The sequence below is a fragment of the Pseudopodoces humilis genome, chromosome 10 (assembly GCF_049639895.1).
Source record: "Pseudopodoces humilis isolate 2021_Gansu_Grassland_sample_001 chromosome 10, ASM4963989v1, whole genome shotgun sequence".
NCBI classification, from domain to species: Eukaryota; Metazoa; Chordata; class Aves; order Passeriformes; family Paridae; genus Pseudopodoces; species Pseudopodoces humilis.
This window is the reverse complement of record NC_142209.1, coordinates 16,184,522-16,210,860: the sequence shown is the minus strand read 5'-3', so window position 1 is coordinate 16,210,860 and position 26,339 is coordinate 16,184,522. Positions and strand designations below refer to the sequence as shown.

General features: G+C 41.4%; 1 protein-coding gene across 7 annotated transcripts in view; it reads left to right on the top strand.

Moving 5' to 3' along the window:
- LRRC8D (leucine rich repeat containing 8 VRAC subunit D) overlaps positions 1-20,875 on the top strand; it is a 52,970-nt gene extending 32,095 nt beyond the window's left edge. For 5 of the 7 annotated variants that reach the window (XM_005520989.3, XM_014250691.2, XM_088060510.1 and 2 more), the window contains one exon: positions 15,252-20,875. In XM_005520989.3, coding sequence (XP_005521046.1) covers positions 15,254-17,818 — 2,565 coding nt within the window. In that variant the 5' untranslated portion in view covers positions 15,252-15,253 and the 3' untranslated portion in view covers positions 17,819-20,875. Of the gene's footprint in view, positions 1-3,804; positions 3,903-5,018; positions 5,128-15,251 lie in introns of those variants that run through there. The other 2 variants (XM_088060508.1, XM_088060507.1) reach the window with 2 other exon arrangements.
- Positions 20,876-26,339: the final 5,464 nt, after the last annotated feature.

Here is a 26,339-nt window from a genome sequence, read left to right as displayed (position 1 = left end):
CTGTAAGACGTATTTGTGTATATGTACATTTTGTAATGTAATTGTAATCATAAATTAAAGATGTTCAGTTAACGCCAAATACGAGCTGTATTCATAACTCTTGCAGTTCTTGTCTACCCACAGGAGTTCCAAGAGTCAGAGGGGATCATAGAGGAAGCTGAAGCTGCTTTTGTACTTGAAGGGGGGGGAAAGTAATGAAATAAATTATGTAGTCCAAGACATCTTGAAAATGGAGACTTTTAAGTGGTCTTTGGACTTCTACCAAGGAGCATGCTGCTGGCATTTAGGTTTTGTGCATTAGAGGAAATAAAACAGTAGAAATCCCTTGGCTTTCATCTACAGAGAAATAACTACAATTTGCTGCTGTGTTTTGGCCATGTTGGGTTTTGGCATGGTTATGGTAATTTATACTTTTATGTCCTGTGGGTTTTCAGTGACTTAAAATTACTAGGAAGAAGTAGTTTGCCCTGAAGTGGTTGGTGAGATGGTGTTACAGTTGGCAGGGAGACTTTAGGAGTTGGAGGATCAGGTGCCGTAGAGTGTTGTGCCTTTGGCAGTGACAGATGTCACAGAGGAGGACTGGAGAAGACTATAGTAGGTGGCTGAGGTGGTGTGACGTGACAGTGATTGTTCCTTGCTGATCCCTGCCTTGGATGATAGAGGTGTAGACCTTGTAATTAAAAAGCTCGAGTGCAAGTCATACTGGGAGAAGTTGAATATGTTTATTCATATAGAAGTTTATGTTAATATGTTTATGCTTTTGCTCATTGCTAAAAAACTTCCGATTTTGAGTCTGTGTTACAGTGAAGATTTATTGAGATCTCTGTTCAAATTGCAGCTATTCACAAGCAGCAATTCAGAGGCAAGAAATCATTTTATGTAATTTAATTTCAAGCGGAGCCATCATCACATCATTTTTTTTGTTAACTGAAGGCAATAAAGATTCTCTAATAAATGAGTCATAATAGCATTATTGCTCTTACTTGTATAACTTGGGATCTTGTAGTCTAATCCTGTTGGCCTTTACCTCCATGACTGTTTTAATTTTTGATGGGGATTTTGTTTCTGTTTTAAACCACTTCATGATTACTCATTTCATACAGTTAGTTGTTTTTCCCCCCTTTAGAGGTAGAAGTAAAATTCTATTTACAACTTGCTTCTTGTAATCTTACAAAGCAAGTATCAGTGAATATGGCCAGCTTTAGCACGTAAGTGTGCAGAGCACTAAGAAGCACTATACCCAGTTCAACAAAAAACTTGTGGAAAACTTGGCTACACTCCCAAAGGAAGCGTTTCAGTAACTGGAAAGAAATGGTTTTATTTGTGAATTGTACACCTGCATGGAAATACCAAAATTTCCTGCTACTTTGTATCTTTCAATGATACATTTGTCCAATCACTTTTCATAGTAGAGTTGCATAGTAAGGAATAATTCCAACACACTGCCAATACCTGATAACTTTCTTTCGGATGACTTTACTTTGTGATTACTTCTGAGGTCAAAGTGTTCCTAATACAGAGAGTAAAAGATTTATTCCAATTTCTAGCCCATGGCAGAAACATAAAGGTTCTTCCTTTTCATAACTGGTCAGTCTTGAAGCTCTGCCTTCCTCAAACACTCTGCTGTCTTATACTGTTTGAAATCTGATGCAATTTAACTGAATTTTTGGGCCATAATCCTTTTGAAACAGGGTGACACACCGTATAAGGCAGTAAGGCTTTGATATGGATTAGGGAATCAAACCTTTTATGAACTATAATTATCAAGTGCTAGCAGACTCTAAGCCACTTTTTTTTGTTTGTTTGTGTCAATTTGAAGAAACTGACCAAGATGCAGGAGCTGAAGACAAGAAGGCGCATGGAACATAGAATTCAAGTATTGCGAAAGGTAGCGCGTGGCATCTGAGGCATGGCATGATGAGACAGACAGGGTGCCCCTACAATCAGGAGCAGGATTGCCACAGTGCTCTGTCTCATACAGAATGCTTTAGCCCAGCAGGAGCTCTGCCACTTGGAACACAGCAAGCAGCACAGTAAGCTGTGAACCATGTTTTAGGACTAGGCTGCAACAACCATGCCGGCTTATGTGTGGTGAGCAAGGGTCCAACTTTGGTATTGTGATCCAGGGCGTCTTCAGAGTGAACATGGTTGTGGCTATGTCCATGTGCAAGAATTCAGAGCTCACAGCAGTAGCACATCACCTGCCTTTTAAAAGTCACCCTTTTGGGTTTTACCTGCTAGGTCAGTTGGCACGATGTGTGGATGTCCCAAGCTTTGTGATGGGGGTAGAGAACAGTTCTTCATCTGGCTTCCTAAAGCAAATCTGTTCTTGGGAAATTGAAACCAGTGAAGGCTTAAAGGAGTAATTTACTTAAATTTTCATTAATCCTAAGTTGCTTGGTAGTTTTATATCTAAGAAAAAGGGTTTTTCTTTTAGCCTTTAAGGAACTTGAAACTGAGATTAGAATTGATGTTTAGTATAAAAGGGACAAAAACTATCATAGAGTTCTGGGCCGTGATAAAATTTTTCTTATTTAAAAAAAAAAATGTACTTCAGGCATGATTTGTCAGGGAGAACTCTTGGTCAAAGACAGGCTGTTACAAAACTTTATCTTAAATGGATGGTTTCAGTCTGGCCATGACAAATCCTGAACTCTTGACTGATGGCTGATGGGTATGCAGTCATCTGTATGTTATTGCTGTACACCCACACGCACAGGCAGTTGTCCAAGTGTGCGATAACAGGAAAATGTAAATAAAGTGTCTGGCTTGTTGTCCTAATGTTCTTGAGTAGATCCTTGTGAAAATAATGCCAGTCAGTCTTACAAATAGGTCTGCATGGAAGATGACTTGTATTCAGCTGTGACGTGATACAGGTCACTGTGTGGGAAATTGTGGCTGTTTTGTGTTTTATTTTGTGTTGAGTCAGCAACCTGAAATGCAAACCAAGAGCTCAAATAATCCTTGCTGTCCCTGGTAGTTGCAGGATGTCTCCAGGCTACCCTGTTCTGAGAGGGGTGTTTGCAGGCCACCTGATCACTGTGAGTGCCTGGAGATCTCTGAATGTCTGGGAGGAGAACACTGCAGTTGTTCACTCTCTCACCACCACCACTGCACCAAAACTGGTGTTTTTACAAGATAAAAACATCATTTGCTCCATTGTTCCTGCTTTGTGTGTAGGCAGTGCCTAGTCCATCACACATGTCTATAGAAATACTGCTGTGTGTGATGTTAAGAATTTGCCCTAGAATAAGTTCTGCTCAGGACACCAGGGCAGCCAAGGGGGCTGGATTGCACCTCCTTCTGAAAGCCTTGCATTATGCTTGATGGAAGTCACAGTGAGAGCTAGGATGCTGAAATCATTGATGTACTTGCATAAGCTCAGACTTCCCATTTCCACTTTTTTTAAAACCTTGTCATGTTGATGGAGGGGCTAGAAGGTGATTTAGAAGGTAAGGACCCTTCAGTATGGTGTGTCCTGAGCTGGCCTTGCTGGCTATTCATGCTTGCACACAATCTCCTGGGGACCTGACCTGGGGCCTGCTGAAGGATGTGAAAATTACTTACAGCAGCAACAACAAAACCTGATTGTTTTGTTTTCCTCCAGTTAGAAGGCGCTTCGCTTTTACTTCTGTAGCAGCTGGGGAGCAGCTATTGTGCTACCCTTAAGTGATGTGAAACTTGCTAAAATGAGTTCAAATGGAGAACACCTGGGATAAGGGGAAGCTGCCCACAGAATAAAAAAGCTGCCTCTGCACTGATTTTCTCATGTGGCCATCCAAGCAGATGTTGGCTGTAAAAGACAGACAGTGACATGGTATATGGGTGCATAACTGTGAAGGTGACTGCCAAAAACTTCATTGCAAGTGTGTGTGTAAGCCTGGAGTAATCATGAAAAAGTCGTAAGTGCTGGAGCAGGAGTGGTATTTGTCTGTAAATGGGATTGAATAAGGTGTCTCCTTTCTGTATTTTTATTTTACTTGAAGTGAAGTATACACTCAGCTTCATTATCTATTTAAAAAAAAAAATTGACTGGAAAGGAAAGCTTCATTGTCCATTTCACTGGAAAGGTAGGTTCCAAGAGCTGTTACATTTAGTGCCATATTTTTGAGATAGCATCATCTTCAAACCAGTAGGAAGGAGTATGGCTAAGTGTATAGGAATGCTGTAATTGTAAAGGGATTTATCTGGACATAATGTTAAGCCTTCTCAAAGATTGCAGTGCATTAAAACATTAAATTTGATTATACTTTAATCAGGCTGTTATCCCACATTTTTTAATCTTTCTTCTGGAAGCCTGAGGGAGTTTGGTTTTTTGCTTTGAATGTTACAGCCACAAACATGCTTATCATTGCCTAACAAATAATCACTTTTAGATTGTGAGCCTTCAAGGGCAAGGGTTGTCTGCCCACTCCCTGCTGGAGGGCCCTTAGCGCAGAGGTTACAATTCCAGCTGGAGCACTTGGGTCAAATCATAATATAAATTTAGCAATAGTAAATATTTAAATTGGAGGTTGTATGGATCTGTTAGTGCTGGTGAATGGCATCAAGCAATATAGTGGAACCTGACCAAACCTCTTTGCAGAGCTGAAAGCTTGCTTGTTAGAGCAGGAATGCTGCAATCTCCGGGAGGACAGCAAGTCTTAGAACATTCTTTCTGTTCTTAAGGCAATGCTTTGAATGGGGTTTTGAGAAAATAAAGCATAAAAAGCAAGGAGGTGATCTGAACTCATCAGCAAAATTTCAAAAGAGCCCGTAAAAATATGTGTTGCATTGCAATTTGTTTTTATGTTAAAAAGAAGTACACACTGTGAACCAAACAATTATGGGACTAGATGGACTAAGCAAATAGCTTATCTCTCACAGAAAGCAGCTTAAGTTTAAAAGAGGAAAAAGAATTATAGTAAACTTAAATAAATCCCTTTGAGGATAAATGCTTCAGCTGCAGGCATTTTTCCTGGCATGAAACCACTGGAGGTTCAGCTATTGGAAGCTTAGCAGGAATGTGGTAACATTAATAACTCATCCTTCCTCTGCTGATCAGAGTTTTATGTGAGAAGTTGTAGTTGTTATCCGTCTGGCTGGATGTCTGAGGTGCAGAAGATCTCTCTGCTTGATAAAGAGCAGGTAGGGTCGGCAGCAGGCTATCAGCTGTGTGGTGCCTGCCCTGGGTTGGGGGAGACAAGATGCTGGGGGGTGTCAGGGGCTGCTTGGCTGTCACCTCGAGTAATTTCTGTGACATGGCTTTACAGCTGGACCTTGGCTTGAGTGAGGAAGTATCCCCTTCTCCCTGGGGATAAAAGAAGCTGTGTGACATTTAAGTAGGAACAAAGTTAGACTGTTGTCCCATAAAGAGTGGAGAGACTGGGTATTTGAAAATTGAGTGTGCAGCCTATTTATTGAGCTGAAAACTAGCATTTTATTTTTTTTTATCAAAGTTGCAGAATGGGTAAAAGGAAGGGTGGACTTTGAATGTGCTTTTTCATATCCTTATTCTCAGCTGCATTTAATTCACCTTCCTATTGCTCTTGCCACAGAAAAGATCTTGGCAGAAAGAGAGGAACTCTGATGTGTGAGTAGGAGGCTTGTGTTTACATGTAGCTTCTTGTATCACTGGGCACTTTTTTGTGTGTATGCATATGTGTCATTTGCTTTTGTTATTTTAAATTTTTAATTTAAGTGTGACCTTTCCTGGATTGCTTGTAGATAATGGATATAATGAAAGTGCTACTGCAGATATTTTAAAATACAGTAGCTTGTATGTGTGCAAATTTTTATGAAACTTCTGTTCAACATGTAACCCAGTGAGAGTCACTGTTTGCAGGATGAAGAGATGAACCAGCTCAGATGGGGAACAATGGAGCTTATTCTTTAGTTAAAATAACTTTTTGTCTGATCTTGGCTCTAGATCTGCATGAAAATCCTGTAAATGTTCCAGTTCAAGGTTTCTGACATGTCTGTTAAAAATAAAAGGAAGGACAAAATATTCATTGATAATCATTTACTTCTACTGCTTGGTAAATCTGCTTCCACATGGATGGGAATGCAGTTTACAAATTAACTATAACAAGACTTTAGTACCATGAATTAAGGTGGAGAGTTCATTTTGCCCTGAAGAGGGGCTATTAAAATCTACAGCAAAATGAATTTCAGCGACACATTTCCTTCTCTTTGGTAGGCACTCCTTATTCTTTAGGTACATTTAGGGGTGTGTAGTTAGAACTGCTAATATATTCTCTAATAAGATTCGTCTTTATGTTCTGTGGCTTAAAATCGCCAAACTATCATCTTCATGTATGCCAGATTCAATTTCTTACCACTTTGAAGTTGCCCCAGTTTCAGGTGAATTTGGAAGGAGACAGAGAAACTGGCAGTGTGTGTGGCTGTGCATCAGAGGAGTATTTTTCAGAGGAATTGTATGAGTTGCTGAGTGCTGTCTCATATCTGAGATAAAGCAATTTCATGTAACAAGCTTTGTAGCCATATGGACTTACTTATGTAAAAGCAAATTTGAATAACTTGGTTATAGACCATTTTTCACTGTTCTGTTTTTCAGGTTTTGAAACTAAAAAGGAAATAAAAGTTGGTTATATTTTGTTTTTACTTTTTTTCTTTTCCAATACTTTTAATTTATTTTAAATTTATTTTTAATTGTATTGCTGGGCTGTTTTTAGTGATAAAAAGCAGCCTCTGGGGACAAGAGTTACCAGATGTGCTTTTATTTTGGTGCAGCTTGCTTTTGCAACTTGATAAATTCCCAAAGTGCTCTGGTTAGTAGAAGTGCCAGATGTTTACTGTGTGTTCCTCTACTTCTGATAGTGGCCATGAAAACACTGCAGAAACCTCACGGCCTCAAAGAGCAGCAGATTTAGAAATGGCAAAAGGATTAAATATTTACACTTGAGTGTAAGCAGCTGTTAATTTATTGTGTGGTGTAACTTCTAATTGCATTGAACATCCATGCCAGTGCAGGTTAAATCTACTTCAGTAGCTTTCAGTTGTGTCTGCACTCGTGTAAAATGCTCGGTGTTAAACTGGGAGTCCTGCACGCACAAATTGGGCTGTCTTTTCAAGATTACTGGTCTGGCTGTCTTGGGAATTCTGTGAGATGAGATACAAAGTGTCTGCTCACTGTTTTTTCTCTCTGGCTGGGTGAAACAGAAAATGCTGTTGCAAATTTGGTTACTCAGCCTTGGTGGTGTGACTTAGATCACCGGGGTTGTGCTGCCTCAGATAAAAGAAGGATGAATTGGCACCGCATAAATCAGAGCGGTTGTAGCAGCCGTGTCAGGATGGGAGCGCATGTGTCAGGGTTCATCCAAGGCATGGTCTTTGCCTTTGTGTGCCAGGTCCTTGCCACTCTGCTGTAGGATTTCTGTTCTGGCAGCTGTGCCCATGAAATGCCTGTGCCTTCGTGGACTGTTATTTACAGATATGAAAAGCATCTTAAGTTGAGTATTTACCCTGCTGGTGTCTCATTAGCCACCTCTTTTGGTTTCTTGCATGCTGCCTTGCTAGGTAGTTTGTTTTGTAACTGTGAAATCACATGTGGTTAACTGACTTCAACCGGAACACGTCTAATCCTGAGCTCTTTACCAGATATAGAGACCCTCTGAAGAGGGATGCTCAAGGACCACTCTCTCCAGTCTTGTTTGCTTCTGCCATCTCTTCTCTCCTGCCCTTCATGGTCTCGGACCCTGCTAACCTGTGAGAAGTAAGGATGGAGCAGTAGCTTGTATGTGTGCAAATCTTTATGAAACTTCTGTTCAACATGTAACCCTGTTTTGTTCAACATGTAAGCTGAACATCCAGCTTAGGGTCTCCCTGAACTTTCTGAAGTATACTGGGCACCTGCTCTGCACTCTGAAGCCTGGGGATAAATGTCAACAAAACCTCAAGCTTGCACTTTTGGTCAAAGCAGCTCTTTTATAAGAGCATGCTCAGGAGCACTGCATTAGGCAAAGTGAGAAGTTGTTAATTTTCTGTGCTCTGTAGACAGAATTTGCAAGCAGCAAATACAGAGTTAATAGTGTTAATAATTTTTGGGTTTTTTGGGGGGACTTTAATTGTGTTAATAATCCTTGAGTGCTTTGGGGAACTACTCAGAAATATAAAAATGGGTTCCTGTTCTGAAAATCATCTTTAAACAGACCTCTCTGGTCATTTACAGCAAGGCAAGAATGAGGTAGAATTTGAGAGTTTATTGTTAGAGAAATAATGGCTGCTAATACTGCTTTTTAAATATCACATTGATTACAAAACCATTTGTGTAGGAGTGGTGTATGGCACTAGACCTTCAAAGAACTGGTAAACAAGGAAGATTCAATGTAAACACTAAAATAGCAGCATCCAAAAGTAGGTTAGAGTGTTACACAACCTGAAAAAGCCCAGCTTTGAAGGGCAGCATTTTTTAAGATAAAAAAAAAAAAGAAAAAAAGTGGTTTTTTATAGATTTAATTTTTGTAAATGGTACTAATTTGACATTGATTATGTAAAGGATCTTATTTTTGTCTCCAACTTCCTGAAGCCTAATATTTCTTTATGCAGTCTAAGAGAAATAAGATTTTGATCATTTTTTGTTTTGCAAGTAACTGTCAGTGAGGTTCATGTTGTTCATAAAGGTGATGCTTCCTTAACTAGAGAATGTATTTGCAGACTGTATCAGAGATTATATATATTATGTATATAAATATATAGATATATATAAAGAGAGATATTATATATCCACTTCAAGGGAAAGTCCAAAATTAGGGCTGTGCAGTTTGGCCAGTGGGATGGGGGAACTGGGGAGATGGGTTAGATGTGGGGAGTTTTCTTTAATTGCTTTTGTTTCTCAAATAATGAGTGTACAAGTCATGTTAATTATCCCTCCTTGATCATTTAAGTGTATTATAAGACAAGAGCATCATATGTTTCCTTATGTATTTATCTAACAAGATTTAATTGAAAGCTATTGTGGAACTCTTGTTCCTTAGCTGAAATGTTTTTTCTATAGGAAGCATCCTTTCAGCTTTGTGTTCACTGCTTTTCCTTATCCAGTCATCATCCATTACAGGGTAGCCATACAAAAATAAGCCGAGCTAGATCTTGCAGATTGCTTTCAAACGGGTAGATTTGGTTGCTGTCAGATGTTGAGGGAAGAAACAGTAAGTGGGAATTCTTGTCATTCTAATTGGGTGGAAAGAAATAATGGAAATCTTTTTCTGTGCAGCTTTTTATGTTAAATCTGTTTTTGATTTTCCAGAGATAAAAGCACTGCTCAGGAAGTATGTGATAACATAAGCCCCATCCTGGTGTTAATGCTCTGCAATGCCTTCCATTGCTGAAGTAGCACCAGAACGTTTCCTATAGTAGAGAAGTACTATAAAAACACCCATGTTATATTTTCTTGTGGAATGTTCCCTGGACTTTTCAGGCAGTAGGGACTGTCAGTGCACAAATGCGCACTTAGCTGAATTTTGGGGGTTTGTTTGCAGGATGGTTGAGAGGAGGAGCTGTAGTTGCAGTTGTACCTACAGCTGGTTTTGTAGCTTGAGTGGGCTCAGGTAGAGTAAAGCACATTAATCCCTTGTGAAATAAAGCAGCAGAGAGCTAAGTCCTCTTAGCTGACATACTAGAAGCTGCAAACCAGGCTAGGGATTATTGTAATATTCCCACCTACTTCAGCAGGGCAATTGCCCTCCACTACTCGATTGCAAAGTGTACTGGTGGTTAAACCTTCAGTTTGTCTTAAACTTCTCATCTCAGAAACTGAATAACCAATGGAGGTATGGATGTCTGTATGCTCAGAATACCTAACCTGATTTGTAGACTTCCCTGTATGTCTTTGTGCATTATTTCATAAGGGTTCTGGGGCTCCTTATACTTGGTTCTGTGGAGAAGAGAAGGTGAGGGGAAAAAAGGATAATGCCATCTTTTTGACTGTTGCAGATTGTCCATGGAACAATTAATATTGGCAGGGTCCTGGCTAGTAGGAATCTCATAATCCATTCTTATCACATTAAGGTCTAATATACTCCTTTAATAGGATATTGTAGAAGTAGAAATGGTTGGTGGAAAGAGACAACAAAATATACAGTGGAAATAAATTTAAACTTATGGTCACTTGTTCAAAAACAAGCTAGCAACGCCTTTTAGTTATGGGAAAACTTTTCTTCTCCTTAATTTCCTGTGGGAAGGGAGAAAACAATTTTGTTCATGGTAGCACTTTTTCTTTTCAGCTAGAAATGTTGAGTTTTTTTAGGAAGTTCTTTACCAGATGCAGTAACAAGGCGAATTCAAGAATCTTTTTGTTTCCTGAAACAAAGTGAACTTGTTTGGGGTCTTGGGAACCTGAGAGTGTATCATGTGCTACAATTCTCGTTTTATTTGTTTGTTCTGACTTTGAATTTGCTTTAACTTTAAATATGCTTTTAAGACAGGAGGGCCAGTGAGTTACAGGACAGATAGTTTTTATCTGTAAGTACAGGAAGAAGTAGAATGTAAATAAACACTAGTGACATACCAGTCTGCTGCTTCCTTTTCTGCTAACTTCTGTATTTAAGCTAGAACAGTTTCTTAGGAAATATCCCAAATATGTCCATTTTGTATTTTAGCATTTATACTCCGAAATGTGTCAGAAATTCATCAGACTAATCACATTCTGACCTCTTTCTATTACAGCTTTTCTTTAGGACAAATGAAATTATTATAATTGTTAAGAATGATTTATTAAATCAGTTACTACCCTTGCTGTTTTAATGTGGGCCTATAGCAATTGTCATTGTTGGTATTTTTCTCTTTATATTCCAGTTTCACTGTAACTTGTATAACTGCAAATTAAACAAAGTAGGTTCAATTCTAGAGCTCCAAATCACACTACTGCACTACTTTCAGAACTTCAAGTTTTTCCATCTAAACTCTTAAAAGGCTAAAGATTGAGGCTATTTAGGCTAAATATTTTCTGTTTGTTTCAGGAGAAAGAATACACCCAGTAGATATCTAGGAGTGATAGATGGAGCTTAAAGAAGTTGATACTATCCTAGAATGTCATCCATGTTACAGAACTGGAGAAAGAAGGTTTGGGAGGAAAAAAAGTTATTTGTTAAAATTAAAGCCTTAATGTAGCTGTGCAGCCCTAAGGATCATATTGCAATAGGCTTAAATTAAAATCTATTCTTATTAAATCTAAACAAAAATGGGTTATTTAAAAAAGGAGTCAATCCTGACATTCTATATTGGGAATGAGAAACTTTCGCTTCAAGAACCTCACTTTTCTAGTGTGGATCTTGGCTGTGTCAAAACCCCATGTTCTGCTGAGCCTCAAGGTCTGTTTGGTGCCTCGTAAGCCCTGAAAAGGGCTGGAAGAAGTGCGTGTTTTCACCATGAGAAACCAGTTATTTTAACATTTTCAGCTGCACAGGATTTTGTTCTTCAGTTTGACCTATCTGCTTACAGATGTCTTGTGCATTGGCATTGTGAGTAGAGCATGCCACGACTGGTTTTGAGGAGAGACCACCTATGGCAGGGTGTTGCAGGGTCTGCCTACCAGACTGGCATTTACATCTTTCTTTTTTTTTTTTTCTTTTTCCCTTACTTCTGTGTTATCATTGTAACTTACAATGAAACTCAAAGCCAAATTTGTCACTCTTAAAAGGAGTTGAAAATTAGCAGTGAAAATAGTATCCAACTCCGCTAAGGAATGTTCCAGACAGTAGGTTTTAAAATATGTGAATAGTTTAAATTCAACTGGAGTAAAGAAAATCCAACCCATTACAATACTGTACAGACCCGTTGTTTGGAGTGCCTCTTCATTGTTTGATTTCTAAGTGTGTGCAAAAATATAATAAAAGTTAAGTTCTGTGGTTATTAGTTTAGTAAAATCAAACACCAGTACGTGTTAGGATGGATTTAAGAGAGAAAATAACAAATTGGCAGAATGTGTCTTACACTGTGTGTAGGTTTACAGTTTCTTGTTTAAGACTCAGAACGTTAAACATTTTGGACATGTAAGGAGGCAAATCCGTTTTCAGCTCTTGGAATTGATTTTTGCTAGCTAGAAAAAGGTCTGTCTTTTATGAGACAGTGTTAGTAATGCCACAGAGGAGTTTTTTGTGTTTTATAACTTCTCATCTCTGCCAGAACAGGAGCTCTTCTCTGAGTATCGGTAACTTGAAAGAGAAGATGTGTTCAGAACACTGAATGTGTACTTCTTGGTGTAAAGCTCCTGTTACACCATGCTGTCTACAGCCTCACAAAGAGGATTACTCAGGCTCTGTTGTGTCTTCTAACCTTTTTGGGAATGATTTTGTGTGTGCAAGACAGAGTTCTGGTAGAGGTGATTTTTAACTTTAGCTTTTATTGGTGTTCTTTCTAAGTCTTCAGCTGGAACCACTTTGTGCTCCATCGTTTCTTTTCTCTTATTTCAGTTGTTTAGAGCAGTCGTGTCTGCAGCGCCTGGGTTTCTGTGCTTTATCCACGTATTCTCATGGCTGAAGCAAAAAAATCACCTTCTTTCTGTGAAAGGAATTCTGGAGGCCATGCCCCAAACTGCAGTGAAGTAACTTCCCACGTAATTAGCTAGTGCAAAGTTGAGAGAAAGGCTAGCCCCAGAGGAACAAGCAGTAGCAGCTACCCGTGTTTGTTCCAGCAGTGATCTGTTCCTCCTTCCCACCCCTGCTGTCCCTGCACCGCGCATGGCTGCGGGAGCCGGGGCACGGCTGGGCCCAGCACTTGTCCTTGCTCTGCCTTTGGCTTTGTGTTCTCCTGCTGAACTCACCTGCTGGCTGAGAAGTCCTTGTGGCAGCCAGGGTGGGTGTGACCACGGTGAAAACAGCTTTGAGATGGAGAGTATGCCTTCCAGAGAGCTTCCTAAAAAGAAAAAAAAATCCATTGGGGGGAAAAAAAAATCATCTTTACTGTTGCTTTGCGGTTCTCCTGTTCTGGGCAGGTGACAGGCAGTGGGGCCTTAGGAGGGTCCTTTTATATCAATCTGTTCACAGTAGCACAAATGGCTAATGCTGTTCATTTGCACACTGTTGTTGTTTAAATGTCAAAGGTAGCAGTTCTAGAGCAAGCAGTCATGCTGTCACTTAGTGTAGGTAAAGCACTGGGAGACATTAAGGATGGGAGTTTGTAGCTAACTTCCCAGGAAGGCACTGCAGGCTTTGATAGCTGGGGTGTGTTACTGCTCGGTGTCCTTCAACACTTTGTTCCGCAGCTGCAGCCCTGGGGAGGTGTGTGCGGGCAGGCTCAGGAACCTCTCAGGAAGGAGGTGCTTTTGGAGCTGGAAGGACTGTAAGACCTCAAAAACTTCTAATGAGAAGTATCTGACATTCATTTGCCAACTGGAAAATAAAGAAAGCGAGAACTGGAAGCTCTTTCTGCTGGTTCCCTGAGAAACTCAGCCATAACTTTTAAGTTTTGGCAACGGTGCCAAGAGCACCAAGATGAGTGCTTGTGCACAGCTGTGACAGTGCTGCAGTGAGATAAAGTCCTTTCCTCTCTGGCTGCCTGTGCCAGATCCCAGGCTTGGTATGCAAGACTGGTAAAAGCTTCTGGGAGGAGTGTGGGAGGGCAGGGGCTGGGTATCTCCCTGTGTTGGAGACACTTTGATGGTGAGCTCTGTGGTAGTGGAGACAAATGCTGGCCTTTCCCGCAGACCGAGATGTGGGAGCTGCTTGCGCTGGTGTGGGAAAGGAGGGGTGCTAGTGCGTGACTTTGACCATAGAGGCAGTTGCTGGTATTTGAATTCTGTGTGTAGAAATATCTTTTACCTAGAAATAGTTAAATTATCATGCTGTGTATGTGTTGCCTGTGACACTGGCCTATAGGGTGTATAAGGTGCAGGTCTGTATGAACTGTTATACTGCAAGTTAAAAATAATAAATCTATTGCATCTTGTTACTGCCTGCTTTGATCTCCTTGGGCTCTGCTGAGCTATTCTTCTCCCAGGCAAAGGAAGACAGACTCTGTGGGATAGTGTGCATACTATCACCTTCCCAGCTGCATGTGTGCACACAAGCTAGATATTTTTCTTTAGAAATGGCAAATTTGGGTCACATATTCAGCAGTCAAAATTATTATTTTGCCACATCCTGTTTGCACAGGAAGCTTTTTTTTTTTTAAAGCTGATAAGTTGATTCTTCCATATTTTGTCAAAACAAAAAGCAAAGCAGGTTATTTAAAGCTGCAGAGAGGTTTGGATTCTCATGTGGTCAGTTTGCTGCTTTGTCTCACGTGCATGTGTTTAAGATAAAGTGAAAGCCTTTCAGTTAGCTTCTGTCCTACCTATACTAACCAGATTCCTATAATCACTAGGAAGTGATGATAATCTGAAAAAAAAATTTCCCCATTATATTAAGAAAGAGTTTTAAAGTTTGTTCTTGGTTGGCTGGGTTAAGTCATAAAATGAGAAAATGCATACAGTACCAATATTTGGTCCAATCATAGAATAAATGGTTTGGGTTGGAAGGTTCCTAAAAATAGCATCTAGTTCCAACACTCTTGCCATGGGCAGGGATGCCACTCACTAGATCAGGTTGCTCAGGGCCCCATCCAACAGCTTTTCACTTTAAAACATCCAAGTATATAAAAAAGATTGTGCCAAATGTTCACATAGTAGCTGCAAGGCTTTCACTTGTGCAGTGATACTTAAAAGGGAAAGGAACCAATCAATCTGGTAAGACACATGGATGCTCAGTAGGAAGGAGTGGAAGACACTGTGTTGTGCAGTTGAAAAGAAATGAGAGACCTTGTTGACAGCATAACAAGACCTAAAATGTGCTGTCCAAGTCATAAGCAGAGTGCAAAGCACTTAGAAAGATGCTATTTTGTTTAAATGCAAGGTACTATAAAATACTGTTATGACTGGATTTTATGTGCTCAGAATCAATCAATCATTTTTTCAGAATTGGGTTTTGTGCTGTGTAGTCTATTGTTGATCTTTTATTAATATATATCAGCTACAGTACTATACCTTTCAGACATTTTGCTTGCACAGAGCAGGCTTTGGTGCTGTGAAGTGGCAAAGATACATAAACATGATCTAACATGAAGTGAGAAGCCTTCTGTTTTGCTAAAATACTGCATTGTTTTGGTCATATCCTTTGGAAAAACTGTTAAGTGGAATGATGGACAATATGTGTCAGGCAATAAAACGTAAGAAAATGTGAAACCTTCTGAGGATGTGTATGTCATGCTGGGATTGTTTTTAAATGGTAAAATTAATGTCCTCAGTCACCAGTACTGATTTTGTCTTTGTTCTCTTGTAGGAATGTTTACCCTTGCAGAAGTTGCATCGCTCAGTGACATCCAGCCAACTTACCGTATCTTGAAACCATGGTGGGATGTATTTATGGATTATCTCGCTGTTGTTATGTTAATGGTTGCCATTTTTGCTGGAACCATGCAGCTGACAAAAGACCAGGTGGTCTGCTTGCCAGTTTTGCAGTCTACTGTAAATTCAAAAGTGCAGCCTGATACAGCAGGGAAGGCTGACTTTACCACTGTTGAAACAACCACTGGTCAAGAAGAAGCATCAATGAGAACTGTTGCCTTTGGAAGTACCCCTACTGTAGCGCCTGACATTCTTCTGAGCAGAGCTACCTCTTCTCAGTATCAACCCACTGAATCAGACCAGGAGCTGAAGAAGGAGCAGAAAGATTCCTCAGGCCGTAAAACAAATTTGGATTTTCAGCAGTACGTATTTATTAACCAGATGTGCTATCATTTGGCTCTTCCTTGGTACTCAAAGTATTTTCCCTATCTTGTTCTCATCCATACCATCATTTTAATAGTCAGTAGTAATTTTTGGTTCAAGTACCCCAAGACTTGCTCAAAAATTGAGCATTTTGTGTCTATATTGGGGAAGTGCTTTGAGTCTCCTTGGACTACAAAAGCATTGTCTGAAACGGCATGTGAGGACTCTGAGAACAAGCAGAGGTTAACTGGGGCCCAGTCCCTGCCCAAGTATGTTTCCACTAGCAGTGACGAAGGAAGCCCGAGTGCTAGCACTCCCATGATAACCAAATCTGGCTTCAAATTTTCAGCCGACAAGCCGATGATAGAGATTCCCAGTGTCACGATTTTAGATAAGAAAGATGGAGAACAAGCCAAGGCGCTGTTTGAGAAGGTCCGTAAGTTCCGGGCTCACGTGGAAGACAGTGATCTGATTTATAAGCTCTATGTTGGCCAGACTGTCATCAAGACTGTCAAGTTCATATTTATTCTCTGCTATACCGCAAACTTTGTCAACACCATCAGTTTTGAACACATCTGCAACCCGAAAGTGGAACACCTGATTGGGTACACACAGTTTGAATGTACACACAATATGGCTTATATGTTGAAGAAGCTGCTTATCAGCTATATTTCCCTCATTTGTGTCTATGGTTTTATCTGCCTCTACACGCTTTTCTGGCTGTTCCGAATACCTTTAAAAGAATACTCTTTTGAAAAGGTCAGAGAAGAGAGTAGCTTCAGCGATATCCCTGATGTCAAAAATGATTTTGCATTTCTCTTGCACATGGTAGATCAGTATGACCAGCTGTATTCTAAGCGATTTGGTGTCTTTTTGTCAGAGGTAAGCGAGAACAAACTGCGCGGGATTAGTTTAAACCATGAATGGACTTACGAAAAGCTTCGGCAACACGTCTCCCGCAATGCCCAGGACAAGCAGGAGCTGCATCTCTTCATGCTGTCGGGAGTCCCCGACGCAGTGTTTGATCTGACGGATCTGGATGTGTTGAAACTGGAGCTGATTCCTGAGGCAAAAATTACAGCCAAAATTTCCCAGATGACAAATCTTCAGGAGCTTCATCTGTACCACTGCCCTGCGAAGGTCGAGCAGACTGCCTTCAGCTTCCTCCGGGACCACTTGAGATGCCTTCATGTGAAATTCACAGATGTTGCAGAAATTCCTGCGTGGGTGTATTTGCTCAAAACCCTCCGTGAATTGTATTTGATAGGCAACTTGAACTCTGAAAATAATAAAATGATAGGGCTTGAATCCCTTAGAGAGTTGAGACACCTTAAAATTCTCCATGTGAAGAGCAATTTGACCAAAATTCCCCCCAATATCACAGATGTAGCACCACATCTGACAAAGCTAGTCATTCATAATGATGGCACTAAGCTTGTGGTACTCAATAGCCTTAAGAAAATGACAAATGTTGCGGAGTTGGAACTGCAGAACTGTGAACTGGAGAGAATTCCCCATGCCATCTTCAGTCTCTCTAACTTACAGGAACTAGATTTAAAGTCAAATAGCATACGCACAATTGAAGAAATCATCAGTTTCCAGCATTTAAAAAGATTGACTTGTTTAAAGCTGTGGCACAATAAAATAGTCAGCATTCCTTCATCAATTACCCACATAAAGAATTTGGAGTCTCTTTATCTCTCCAATAACAAACTTGAAACCTTACCTGCCGCAGTGTTCAGTTTACAGAAACTTAGGTGTTTGGATGTAAGCTACAACTCAATTGCGGTGATTCCAGTGGAAATAGGTTTGCTTCAAAATCTTCAGCATTTTCACATCACAGGAAACAAAGTCGACGTTTTGCCAAAACAGTTGTTTAAATGTGTTAAATTGAGGACTTTGAGTCTGGGACAAAACTGTATTACCTCAATCCCAGATAAAGTAAGTCAGCTGTTGCAGCTGACTTACCTGGAACTGAAGGGAAACTGCTTGGACCGTCTGCCAGCTACGCTGGGGCAGTGTCAGCTTCTCAGGAAAAGTGGGCTCATAGTGGAAGATCACCTCTTTGACACTTTACCCTCAGAAGTTAAAGAGGTGTTGAATCAAGACACAGGCATTCCCTTTGCTAATGGGATTTAGACTGAGGTGAAATGCTCTGGTAGCTGACTTCCAAATGGCAAATGCTAAAAAGTATGGCAATTGTGAGATCATGTGTTTTAGAAAGCAGAATTCCTTGGAAGGCAGAATTCCTAGCAGGATTAGAAGAAGTGCAACTGAGTGTTCAATGTTTGCAGTGTTTTAAAAGTTCATTTCCAAAATTTTTGAGAGGATAAAGAACCTTAATAATCTCAATTATTTTTTCCTTAAATAGTTTGTAACTTGGATGCTGCCGCTTTTGAATGTTTACAAATTTGCTTGCCTGCTTAAAGTAAATGATTAAATTGATGACCTTTTCTTACTATGCAAGTTATTCCTTAAGGTCTGGTTTTACTTTAGTGCATTAAGGGGAGACAAACCAAGGCGAAATGTTATATGTGGTATGGGCCTAACAGCACTTGAAACACACGTTGAATTGTGTTGTTAGTGTTTAGCTATCCTTGGCAAATGAAACCAGTTTGGCTGTGATTTGAACTGCACCAGAACCACCATTTTCCTGCATTAAGGTGTGTGGTTTCATAGAATCATTTAGGTTGGCAAAGACCTTTAAGATCATCAAGTCTAACCATTAACCTAACACTGCCAGGTCCACCATGTCCCTAATCACCATTTCTGTGCTTTTGTTGAATGCCTGTGGGGATGGCGATTCCACTACTTCCCTGGGCAGCCTGTTCCAATGTTTGACCACCCTTTCAGTGAAAAAATTTTTCCTAATGATCTAAACCTTTCCTAGAACAATTTGTGTCTTCTTGTGCTATTACTTGTTACCTGGGAGAAAAGACTGACCCCCACCTCACTACACCATCCTTTCAGGTAGTTGTAGGGAGTGCTGAGGGTCCCTCCTGAGCCTCATTTTCTCCAGGCTCAACACCCCCAGCCAGTCCTAATAGAATTTGTGTTCCAGACCCTTCACCAGCTCCACTGCCCTTCTCTGGACACTCTGCAGTACTTCAGTGTTTTGCATCAGGCCAAGTGTGTTTGCCTTCATTCTTCTCCTCAAGGCCTCATGTTTTTGGGTGAGATTCCTTCTGTGCTCTGGTGTGCTAGTCCTTCACATGGGCAAAGGCTGGTCACCTTCCTGCAGCTGGTCTCCCCTCAGTCTCCATAATGCTCCTCTGTCCCATGCAGCAATGGGTGGCAAAAGGGAGAATATTGCCACGTGGCTTTCAAGTTACGCTTTTGATGTTTGACCTCGTTTGGAAGCCATTAAACACCAAGTGACTTTAGTGCTCATGTTTTGCTCTTCTGAGTTTTTATCTGGAAAACTCAAGGCATTTTAAGAGTTGGTGATTGTTCTGTTTCACAGTCCTTGCTTAGGATGTGGGGCGTCATCTCCATTTACTAGACTAATGACAGACATAAGATCTTTTCACTCAACTGTCATTAAGCTTTATCACCTGTTGTGCTGTCTTCCACACCTGGACTTTACCATACCCCAGCCCAATTGATCTGATGTCTTTGAATGCTTACTCACTGGCAGAAATCCTAACTTTGTGCCAGATAAGTCATCCAATAAAGAAAAAAGCAGACAGCAGTGAGTTTGGGATTTTTTTTGGTTGGGTTTTTTTTTGTTTTGGTTTGGTTTTTTTTGTTGGCCTTTTTGGTGGTGGTTCTTTTAACTGAGTTTGCATTGCCAGAACCATTAGAGAAATATAATCCATTAAATCTGCAAAATCATCAGTTGTAAATCTCAGTCATTTACATTCCATGTGTGCAGAAAAGAAGTACTATGCTGGGAGATGATTGCATGATTACTCATGGTTTAAACACAATTCCCTATTGTAGTGTGGTCAGGACTGAACTAGTCTGTAGTTCAAGGGACTGTTCTTCTCACACAGAAGTCCTCATGCACAGTGATTTCTACTGTAACTTCACCAGAGCTGCCCTGACTTACACCACTATTAATGAGCAGATAGTTTAGGCCTAGAGGCATTGAGCAGGCAGGAACATTTCAAATACTGCTCTTAGAAGTCTTGCACATTTTATTGTTAATAATTTACTGTTAGTCATGCTGGGAGGACTGTTCTCAGCTGTAGGTAGCAGTCTCTGAATACATACCTGCACCATATGTTTATGTATCTCAGAAGACCAGTTTATGAATAGTGGTTTTCCTATTTCTCATGGGGATACAGTCTGTTTTCCACTTGCCAGCAGGTAATAAACTTGGGATGTTGATAGTTTTACAACACCAAGTCACAGGTTAGGCAGAATATATGGAGTTACTGATCTGTTCTCCACTGGGAAACTTAGTGCTAATCCTCAGATTCTTTTTTTTAAGTAGAAGTTAAGGCTGCAGCGGACTTTTCTTTTTTTAAGAAACTTTCATTTGTTTATTTTTTGCACATAGATCACTTTAAAATTGCTGGACTATTGACTCTTTAGAAAAACTGTGGACTATACTATTGGTGTATGCTTTGTACTTGCTGTTGAGTGTCATTTCAGTTTCCAAGAAATTGTGTGTAGGAGGGAGGAAGAGTTGGAGGATGACAAAATTATTAAAATATTTAGAAAAATAGTTCTATTTTTCATCTTTTTTTCCCTTTTTTAATAGCGGAGTTGCACAGAATGTGGCTGTGTATTGATCTAGTTTTTAAAAGGTGTTTTTGGTGTTTCTGATTCTCCTGCTGGCCCTACTGATGTTCAAAAAATAAACCCATGTCCACTTAATGAGTATGGTATACATAATGTAGACCACTGTTTTGAGTAGTTAGTAGCCAACTGTACCTTTTTAGACAATTTCCTCTAAAATAAGTGTATGTTAAAATTAATTTCAGGCTTCTAATGCTTGCTTAGCATAAACTCCATTCTTGTTTTTAGGAGATCTTTCTAAGAGTGGGGAGGAACTTCCCAGCATCCCCATGTCACCTCCCCCCCAGTCCTTCCTCCTCTTTGTGACTGTTTATAATGTTCCTGTTTCCTGCGTGTCAACTGACACCGTTTTGCTTTAAAGTCTTGGAAGTTCATCTCTTTTCCATGTAAGGCATGTGAAATATATTTTGCATTTCTATTTGATTTAATAAATAAGATGTTTATATCTTCCTCTCATCTATTTTTTTTAATGGGTGAAAAGTGTGTTTGCATAGTAAAAGCTCTGATTTCAAGTACCTCATGCTGAACTTGTTCTGTGGTGCCTGTACTCTAAGAGGGAAGATCTTTGAGTTGCTGCTCCCAGTAAACCCAGTAGGTATGTTTCTGTCTAGAACACAGTACTTCAGAAAAAGTTTTCTTTTTGTTTTTTTTCATGTACACAATCTAAATGACCTACCACTGTTTTAATTTGGTTAATTGAATTCTGCAGAACACATGTATGGCCCTGGAAAAAAGACCTGTGTTTGTTCAAATGAGAGGAAGCAGGAAATTGCCCATTCTGTTTGCTTCTGCCACTGTAACTTGTTTTGGTAAAGATCCTTCAGTTTTCCAATAAATTGACCTTTTGGAAACATCTTCCAATGATGCAAACTGAACTATGGCATTTCTGAGCAGCTACCAAGCCATTTGGTTAAAGGGACGATGCTGACACTTGTGAAAGGCTCTCGGCTGCTACATAAATGGCTTTGCAGTCCTGAGCTGCCCTCTCTGGTAGCAAAGCAGGATGCCCAGGCACTGTACATCATGTCTGAGTATGGGGGTTGTTCTGCTTTGTGGACTGCATTTTTAATAAAAATATTACAGAAATAGCTGTATATTGTGTTTCCATGGATGTGCAGAGAAATTAGTGGTGTATGGGTACATGAAGGCAGTGGCTTAGATTGTGATTCCTTTACTTAAAGCCAAATTAAAGCAGGTGCTTCTACAGCTGTGGTGTTGACTATCATTCTCATTTTGTGCAGGAGCAGATTCTGGCTTTCAGACTTCTCATTTCTCAAGACAGGGAGTTGAGCAGGAAACCTGACAGTCCCACGTGTAATTTCTGCAGCTTGTGAACATGAAAAATGGGGCTTCTGTTGAGTCTTAGCGACCCTGTGAGGGTGCTAACCATGAGAACAAAAGTCTTGGATTTGCCCAGAGATCTTAGTATTGATAGCAGAGCCATGGGGCACGGTGGGCAGAGGGGAGCAGAGCCATGGGGCACGGTGGGCAGAGGGGAGCTTATCTGGGCACCCAGTGTGATGGGATTGTTTTCTATGCAACAACCAGGACCATGGCACTACTTTTCAGTCCAAAGCAAGGAGGGAGGCTAAGCCTGTGACTTGAGACCTACTTGAAGGTTTGGTACGGCCTTCTCCTCACCTGGAGTAAAGGATATTGAAAACACTTATATTTCCAGTCTATAAACTGTGGTTTCTTTAAGGGAGGTAAAATGCCTGAATGATTGTGAGAAATGCAAATCATGCAGGAATTATGTCATGTAGAAAGATTCAAGAGGCAGAGGCATTCTCATCATTAGCTGCATGGCAGAGCCCTGTCAGTGTGTTTCTAATGCAAATCATCAGTCTGGGCAGGACTAGAAGATATCAAGATGTCTTTAAGCCTGCCACTCTGCCTCATGCAGAAATAAGGTTCCCTAATTCATTCCTGCCAGATGTTTGTCAATATTAGAATGGGTTAGACAGCAATGGAAATTCCAGCCTCTCTTGGCAAGCTGTTTATCATCTGTGTTGAAGAAACGCAGCAAGACAACTGCTAATGCTCTGTTTAAGGCAAAGCAAATGGTTAGAAATACATTGACCTATTTGCTTGCAGAAGTACAGACAGACTGCTATGTGGATGTGTTGCATCCCAAGCAGCTTGGGAGGGCTGAAGTTTAGGATTCCTTTGAACAAGTGCCTGAGGGACAGCTTGCATCAGTTCAGTTACAGGTACAGCACCGACAGTTGTGTTCCCAAGGGCCAGCCACGGTGCAGTGTGTCCATGACTGCTCTGCCTTGTCTTAGGCTGGAGACTGATATCCTTGCCCTTGCAAAGCCTGGTGGTTTGTTTCTTCAGAAAGACATTTTATGAAGGCAATTAAATAAAAAGTTACTTGAGCAAGTTTGCTGTAGGAACACGCAAGTTGATCCTTAAGATTACCAAAATTGAAATACTTGAGACAAATTCTGTAGTGATTTTGACCCTGGCATTAGTCCCTTGCCTCTCTCTGTGAATTGATAAAATTACTGCACAAACTAATGATTAGCTTACAGCGTTACCCAAATGGTTGGCATTTCAGCACTACAGAAGAGTTCCCAGTTCAGGCTGTGTGCTTATACAGTGTGTTCAGCACTTAAACCAAAGGCATCAAACAGTGAGGTTGCAAAACTCTGTGGGTTTGTGCTGTGACCAATTTCCCAGGACAGCAAATCATTCCCCATGCTGCTCAAGGGAGGGTACGTTCTGTCACTGAGTACAGTTGTTTCTGTAGCAAAGATGAGGCTTTAGAATTAAGCTCAGAAACAGATTTTCCAAGCTGATTACAAACATGCACTCATTCCACGATAAAAGTCATGAGAGATGTCATTTCTGGCTGAGATGCTGAAAATAGTTCCTGTAACTGAGCCCGGCATGGGTGCAGAAGTGTCAGCTCTGTAATGCTGCACATCAACACAATACAACTCAAGAGAGGATCTTTAAAACCACACACCCTGGAGTTTGGCCAGGCTGCATCTCTCTCCCTTCCCTGAAGAGAGAACAGCCCCTAAGCCCTTTTGCAATTACTATCGCTGGGACCTTTGTTCTGTCTTGCCTCCAACAGCACATTGCCCCTTGATGCTGGAGGTAACACAGGGTTATTGGTTAAATGATGACTGTTTGGGAATAAAGCCATCTTCTAAATTAACACCACAGTTGCTTGCAGGAAGTCTTCCAGCACAGAGCAGGTCTGTTCCCATAAAATGAACATGCTGTGCCCATAAACAATAAAATTTCAAGTTAGGACTGGGTTGTGTAGACCATTAGAATAAATGCACTAACATGTTGCTGTTCTGCTAACCAGTTCTGGGTAATTTTGCTGCTTCACGTGGTTTGTAAAAATGGATTTTAAAAGCATTTTCCCTAACACCACGCTGCAGCAACTCGAGCTGGGGCTGGGCCTGGGGCAGGCAGGCTTACCCCAGAGGGTGCTGCTGGAGGTGCTCTGGCAAAGCTGAGGTGGGAGAAAGTCTGGATGTTGTGGCTGTTGCCAGCATCCCATGGAAGGTCCGCTCTTCTGGGCAAGCCAGATTTACCTCACTCCTCCTGAGGCGTCTATGGGAGATGCCATACAGAAAGAGTGTGCCTTTAACCACAAAATAAAGGGAATACTGTTGAATGAAACGTGATGTTTCTGCAAGGTAGGGATTGTGATAACAGGAGGAAATGTGGAATGAGTGAGAAGAAAAGGGAATAAATGGTCTGTGAAGAGGTAGAGCCTCCACCTCTGGCTTGAAATTTCAGAAGTTTTAGAAAGATAGTGTAAAATCTCGAATGCAAGTTACAGGTCCTCCTGCCTAGAGCCAAGTTCTAATTCTCAGGGCACTGTGCCTTTTGTTTCTTGACATCTGTCCCCTCTGTGTCTCAGAGCAGGGCCTTAGGGTGCCTGTGCAGCTGGCTGCTTACATGCTCTCCTTCCCCTCCTGCTCCTCTGCAAGTATCCATGATAAGCTCATCTTGGCACTTATCCCAGCAGGGCCCAGCCAGGAGCTGCACCCCTGCCCTGCTGCGGGCTCGGCAGCGCGCTGCAGGGAAACCCTGGCTCTGTCAAGGGCCAGAGTCTAATCTGGGAGCTGCAGCTTCCCCCGTGAAGGGATTGTCCCTCCTCTGGCTGGCAGGCGATACCCAGGTGGGGTAGAGCTCTGCCAGCACAGCAGGGCTTGAGGCTCACCCCCAGCTCCAGGGCTGCTGCCTGGAAGTGCTGTGGCAGGCAGGGTCCTGTCCGCTCCCAGCTCACACAGCTGTGGGGAGCCACGTTCTTCCTGCAGCCCTCCAAGGAAAGGGTTGCCATAACATCCTTAAATTGCAATTTCCATCGGCATCACCATGGCTTCTGCAGTTTTGTGTCTCAAGAGCCTCCCATATCTTTGTTGGAAATTGGGTTGTGTGTTTCTAACCCTGTTGAAAGAGGATACAGAGAACACCTGATGATTGTCACAGCCTCTTCTGCAGGGACTGCTTGTCCTCCACCCTTCCTTTTTTTCTCTGCCCTGGATGAAACCTCTTCCTTCATCCTTTCTTTCTTACTTGGGTGTGGTTCATAACTCCTGTTTCTCTCCATTCAATCCTCTCAGTTTACCAAGTTTGATAAAAGTGGTGGTGTCTGTAATGGGATGTGGGAGGAGGGCTGAGGCTTCCCAATGTAGAGCCCTGGCCCTGATGATGGACACACAGCCAGGAGGAGACTCCCCAGTGTCGTGCAATGTCTGGTTTGCCCAGCCCTCCATCTGGCCACACAGCTTCCTGGTGCCCTCCACAGAAAGGGAATTCAGAGGCCATTTTACAAAGTACCTTTGGTCTGGTGGCTGGTCAGGGCAGTGGCAGGATGTTGCACAGGCTCTGCTGCCCTTGTTTGCTGTTTGGCTTCTCTGATGTCCAGGGGATACATCTGAGGGCGGTGGTTGGTCCGAGCTCTCCAGACTATTACCTATCATGAGAGTTCTATTGTGGAGTTCTTCCCACACCTTAGCTGCAAGAATGTCCTTGGATGTAAAATGCTGGCAAGTGGAGACTCTGAGTATGTACACATGTCTAGGACTGCAATGCACAGTGGAGCTGGAAACCAGGTGCCTTTCAGAGCCTCAGGTTTTAAGCTATTGAAATTGTGAAATGTGCTTAACAAAAGTCACAGGCCAGCTGGGTTGTAAATTGCTCACTGTCAGTATTGGTTTGTGTATTTGAGACCTAAGAAAATGCCAGCATGATCTGACCCAGGAGAGTGAGATAGGTTCCTAGCTGTCTTTGTACTAAAATCCAGTTAAGTAAATTGGCTTTAAAACTGAGTGTGTGCGTGGTGGCGCTGTCCCTGAATGTTCCTCAAACCTTCAGAGCTATTTATGGCTAAGTGCATGTTCCTCTCACCACAGACTTCAGCTTTCACCCAGAGCAGAGTTTTCCCCAGGTGCTGCTGATCTGAAACCCCAGTGATTCAGTATCATGTCTGCAAGACAGAGGTCAGCTCCAGGAGTCCACACAGGCATTGCACAAAGGAGCTTTAGGGTGTCCTCTCTCATGGACCTCCTCTTCTATCAGTTTAGGACCAGTAAAGCTGACAGGCTGCAGTTTTGAACTAGAACTCTGCAGAAGTGGTCTTAATTAAAACATTTTTCTGAAGTAATTAAAAGACTAAAATAATCATGTAGACAGCAGCTACAGCATAGTTTGAAACCTGCCTTTCTCCTCCCTGCCAGGAAGTCAAGTGAATCTTGGCCACATCTGTCCCAGAACAGCAGGTATGCTCCCAGCCAGGGTGTCCCCAAAGGAGTTGCCCCACAGAAGAATTACACCCACTGTGAAAGGTAATTTCAGAGGAAGGCAGGCATGGTTACTGCCCTATGTACAGGTCCTTGTGCCTGTGGAGCATTGTTTGTATTTGTTCCTGCACTGAACCTCCTTA